General features: G+C 38.4%; 1 protein-coding gene across 1 annotated transcript; it reads right to left on the bottom strand.

Annotated features, from left to right (window-relative positions):
* Positions 1–47: 47 nt before the first annotated feature.
* Positions 48–3,809, bottom strand: LOC116300333 (uncharacterized). The gene is made up of 2 exons (XM_031709183.2): positions 3,615–3,809; positions 48–1,799 (listed from the first exon to the last, which is right to left on the bottom strand). Exons 1-2 carry the CDS (start codon positions 3,793–3,795, stop codon positions 502–504), a joined length of 1,479 nt encoding a protein of 492 aa, XP_031565043.1. The 5' UTR covers positions 3,796–3,809; the 3' UTR covers positions 48–501.
* Positions 3,810–5,649: the final 1,840 nt, after the last annotated feature.

Here is a 5,649-nt window from a genome sequence, read left to right as displayed (position 1 = left end):
AAAATGTTAGAAATAGCGGTGGGCATCAATGACAAGAAATAAAACCATTTCATAATCGATCATGGCTGTTTATTGATATACGTAATTATGTTTTTTTATAAAGAACTAAAAAAAGAGCCAAAACAATTCGTAATACATTTTTCTAAGATTGGTTCACTTCATTCTTTGTTTCTATATCATCTTAGCCTATCTACGAAGTTTCTTATGTCTTTAGTTTAGATTCGTTGTCTCTATTCAATTAAAAGTTGTTTGCTTAGTGGTGCTGAGCTGGTCTACTTATTTCATACAAGATAGCTATTACTTTTAAAAAGGAAGTGCCAATTTCCATCCTCCCCCTTCCCCATCCCTACTAGCAATGTTGGTCTATTAAGCGTATGAAGCGGTTGGCTAGTAAAATGCATGCCAAACAACATTACTGATGGGGAGGGGCGATATCCCAAAATAATACGCGGCACGTTTTTCTTTGCATGAGATTGTAAATTTAGTGCGATCGCCTCTCCATTAAACTGGGCGACAAAGATGTTCATCATGTTCAGTAGGGACCCTTATTGTCACTGCTTCCTCCCTCATGAATTGGGCTTGGCTACGTGATTCTTGCATAGGGGTTCGGTACCGAAGTCTCTCTCTTGCAACCAGTAGACATTGATGTTCATCATGCTCAATAGGGGCCCTTACTGCTACTGCTTCCTCCCTCACGAATTGGGCTTGGCTACTTGATTCTTGCATAGGAGTTCGGTTCCTATGTCTCTCTCTTGCACCCAGTAGATATTGGTATTCATCATGCTCAATAGGAACCCTTAATGTTGCTGCTCGCTCCTGCACAGGTTGTGCATGGCTGCTAGATTCTTGTACAGGAGTTCGGTACAGCCTGACCTCGGTAGGGCCATTTAATGTTGCTGCTCGCTCCTGCACGGATTGTGCATGGCTACTAGATTCTTGTACAGGAGTTCGGTACAGATATATTTCTCGTGCACCAAGTACATAAGCACGTTCATCTTGCTCGATAGAGTTCCTTAATGTTACTGCTCGCTCCTGCATAGGTTGCGCATGGCTGCTAGATTCTTGTACAGGAATTTGGTACAGCCTGGCCTCGGTAGGGGCATTTAATGTTGCTGCTCGCTCCTGCACAGGTTGTGCATGGCTGCTAGATTCTTGTACAGGAATTTGGTACAGCCTGACCTCGGTAAGGGCATTTAATGTTACTGTTCGCTCCTGCACGGATTGTGCATGGCTACTAGATTCTTGTGCAGGAATTTGGTACAGCCTGGCCTCGGTAGGGGCATTTAATGTTACTGCTCGCTCCTGCACGGATTGTGCATGGCTACTAGATTCTTTTACAGGAATTTGGTACACCTGTAGTTCAGTAGGGGGACTCAATGTTACTCCTTGCTTCTGAACAGATTGAGCATGGCTGCTTGATTCTTGTATAGAAATTTGGTACATCTGTAGTTCAGTAGGGGGACTTAATGTTACTGCTCGGTCCTTCACGAATTGTGCATGGCTGTCAGATTCTTGTACGAAAATCTCTCGTCCATCAGTAGGAAAATAGCCCATTGTATCCCGTTTTCCATCTAGCAGATAACCGTCTTTATAATTTATTCGCATAAAAAGGACATTGCCAAATTTTCTTTCACGGATTCTCTTTATGATTGTAGGTATGTGATTTGACAACGTTCCTTGTGCTTCTACTTGGTGCTTAACATTAGAGCGATGTTCGTGACAAATATATACTGTCAAAGCTTCCATCTGATATATTTTTCTGTCACACCAAGCTCCTTCCAGTTCATTGGCTGCTCTCCCTAAGAGTAAAATGTTGAAAGTGATCAGTAAATTTCATGTATGCGCCGGTAATAGACAGTTCACGGTTTTTTCAACTTTTGATATGAGCAAGTTACCAAAAATCGATTTAGCAAATTTCCCAAGTTATAGGGTGATTGGTTGGTAAATGGTAAAGATATAGCTTCGAACAGTTGTTAAATTTTACAGAAGTTTGTATGGACAGGGGCAAGTGAACGACAATAAGATCCGCTCCATGATTATTATTGTCAAAACGGCTCAAACTTACCCCCTAGGTTTCATCAATGGTTTCATTATTCGAATATTGAAATTTATTATTCTTTCCGAGAATACGAAGACTCAGGATTCGTAATAATAATCGATTCAAAACTCGAATTCTGATTGGATTATGGTGTTCCTTATATGGAATAATCCAATCAGAATTGAAGTTTTGAACCGGTTATTATTTCGAATCCTGAGTCTTCGTATTCCCGGAAAGAATAATAAATTTCAATATTCGAATAATGAAACCGTTGATGGAACCTAGGGGGTAAGTTTGAGCCGTTTTGACGGTAATAGACCTTATTCGTGGTGTGACAATGTTTTCCCAATTCAGCGTCACGAACCTCGAGGGGATTCATTTTCTTTTGTTTTTACTCTTCGAAAAATTCATGATTATCCCAAAGGATAAGAAAGGAATAACGATGATATCCCGACGAGTTTCAAAGCAATAGCTCTTTATTCCCCCAGAGGTTTGTCACGCTGAATTGGGAAAACATTGTCACACCACGAATAAGGTCTATTGGTTCTTTGATTTTGACAGCCGGCTAGTCATTACATCATCATTCATTCATCCGGGGAATTCCCTATTGCGCAGTTTTAATTCAACAGACTGCTCACGTTTGGAATTTTTGATTCAAAGAAAATTACAGATATTTTACTCGTTTTCCCTCATTTTACATCATCATTCATTCATCCGGGGAATTCCCTATTGCGCAGTTTTAATTCAACAGACTGCTCACGTTTGGAATTTTTGATTCAAAGAAAATTACAGATATTTTACTCGTTTTCCCTAGAGAATTACGGTTTATTATCACTGCTAACCTAAATAAATAACGTAGACAAAAAATGGACAAGGGAAGCACAAATAACTATGACTTCTTCGCTGTCTTAAGTTAGTATGATAGATGCTGAATTCGGCTTATTTAGAATAATTTCCTTGACTTCCTCATTCAATTATTTTATTGCTGTCTAGCGAAAAAATACCTTGATGTTCAAGAGTAGTTTCAAAACAACACCTTCAATCAGTACTTTTCAAATTGGTTTATATATTTCCAAGTCTGGAGAGCGATTCTTTTGGCTTCAAGCTGTTTCAACTGTCGGAAATCATAAATGCCGAATACGGTTTTAAATCCATACACAAGTGGACATCTGATTTAAAGACTAAAACATTGGATATTATATTCTTGAATCGTAAAATATTCGATTTTTTGGTGGGAAAATGCATTCCTTATGAACCTAGTTCAACTTTTTTATTTACAAATCCTAAAAAAAACTAATTCTTGAACGTGTACAATCGTGTTTACAATCTATGGACACCATATAACTGGTGGACATTTTATTCGCCAAAGACTGTATCGCTCTCAATGAAACACTTATTATATTCTGTCCAAAAATCCAATCCTTTCGGAGTGGATGGGCCAAATATCATGAGATAGTCGAAATAATATAAATTCAAACACTTTTTTTCAACTTTTATACTATAAAACCGTACAGAATTTTGACATATTTATTGAATCTAGATTTGGTATACGAATGAAATTGACAATGTTTTTTACCTTCAATTTGAACCATTTTGCTTGATATTTTTGTCCTTTTTGTCCTCTCAATAAAGTAAATCTTTCCTCTTCGTCGCTTTAGCTCCATCTTGATTATTTTTCTTGACATAGTGCAGCGATCCGCTAGGAAACGAATGGAGAACGGTACTTTAAGAGTGGCTTTCCACAGATATCCCATCATAAATTGTTGACTATGTAGCCAAAAATAGAAAGTGACTTCAGTGACTTTTTGTGTCTACTGCGTGCTAATATATGCTAGCCCAAACGTGACAAAACTTCAAGTTGCATTTTTTCATGATCAAGCAGTACTTTTTATACATCAAGTTGATTTTCATTACACCAAGACCCTTGTGTTCTATGTCTAGTCATTTGTTTCGCTTGTCTAGTCATTTGTTTTTGATATCAAGCGCAATGTTTAAGTTGACAAGCAGCCATCACAATCAAAAGTCATTTAGGTCTTTGCGATTTGCATACAAAAGGGAACGCTAGAAGCACTCAGGAGAAGATTGATTTCGATCAGCTTGCGATCGATGAACGCGCTAGGTCTGGAAGCTAGTCGTAGGGCGGGAGGAGGGAGGGCGTTGAAACGGGCATGGGCACTACTCTGCCTATCAACAATGGCGGACCGTTTGTGGAGGAAGTTCGGCTGACAAGAAGATCTTTCAAAAGTAAATTTAGGCTTGTTTATCTTTGTTTTTAGCCAATAAAACAATTCTATTGGTGTTAGAGAACACCCAAAACATGATAAGAGTTTTCATTACGAAGAATTCGCTAGTTTTCATTTGTACTCAAAGAACCCTTTTTCATGGTGTTTACGCTAGATTTTATATAGCAAATGCGGGCGCAGGGTATTTTTGGCTTTATTACAATGCTTTCCAAAACCTAGTTTATATTTTTTTGAAATGTTTATATAGTGTTCTACTTATGTGAAAAAAATCAGACTGAGCAAATTTGAGCAAGATTGGTTTTTTGACATCTCAAATGTAGACTAGCAACTGAACAACAAAAACTAGCGAATTCTTCGTAATGAAAACTCTTATCATGTTTTGGGTGTTCTCTAACACCAATAGAATTGTTTTATTGGCTAAAAACAAAGATAAACAAGCCTAAATTTACCTTTGAAAGATCTTCTTGTCAGCCGAACTTCCTCCACAAACGGTCCGCCATTGTTGATAGGCAGAGTAGTGCCCATGCCCGTTTCAACGCCCTCCCTCCTCCCGCCCTGCGACTAGCTTCCAGACCTAGCGCGTTCATCGATCGCAAGCTGATCGAAATCAATCTTCTCCTGAGTGCTTCTAGCGTTCCCTTTTGTATGCAAATCGCAAAGACCTAAATGACTTTTGATTGTGATGGCTGCTTGTCAACTTAAACATTGCGCTTGATATCAAAAACAAATGACTAGACAAGCGAAACAAATGACTAGACATAGAACACAAGGGTCTTGGTGTAATGAAAATCAACTTGATGTATAAAAAGTACTGCTTGATCATGAAAAATGCAACTTGAAGTTTTGTCACGTTTGGGCTAGCATACTAATAAGAAGTAGACATTATGCCATCAAGTTTACCCAGATATACTTCATATCCTTAAAAATATGACATACGATATAACTGACATAAAGTTCATCCCGGTGTCACAGGGATTTGTGTTCCCCCGAACACTGGGCACTAGTGTTTTGTGTTCCCCCCTCCCCTCCCTATGAAACATCTTTTGACACGATTCTCTCCCCCAGGTCAAGGACATGTTTTAACTTTAAAAAGAGAACTATTACTCTGAAAACGAAAAATAAATGGATTATCTCTATCGTACATCTTTATCGTACATTTTATAACCGCGTGATCCTCTACTGCCGTTGGTATTTTAGGAGATAAAATTTTATTTACCGAATTTAATAAATCAAGCGAGTTCTTTTCTTGGTCTCGTGGCAAAATACATGAAAATACCGATATGCAAAATTTCTTTGCTGTATTATCTAGCCCTACATGACCGGCGAAAACAGATGAATGACACTCCTCAAAGACCCTTTGCTTCTCTT

Source organism: Actinia tenebrosa, unplaced genomic scaffold, assembly GCF_029948245.1.
Source record: "Actinia tenebrosa isolate PJP-AT-01 unplaced genomic scaffold, QUT_ActTen_1.0 PGA_scaffold12__29_contigs__length_12842862, whole genome shotgun sequence".
NCBI lineage: Eukaryota > Metazoa > Cnidaria > Anthozoa > Actiniaria > Actiniidae > Actinia > Actinia tenebrosa.
Note: the sequence above shows the minus strand (reverse complement) of the source record. Positions and strands in the feature narration are given on the sequence as shown.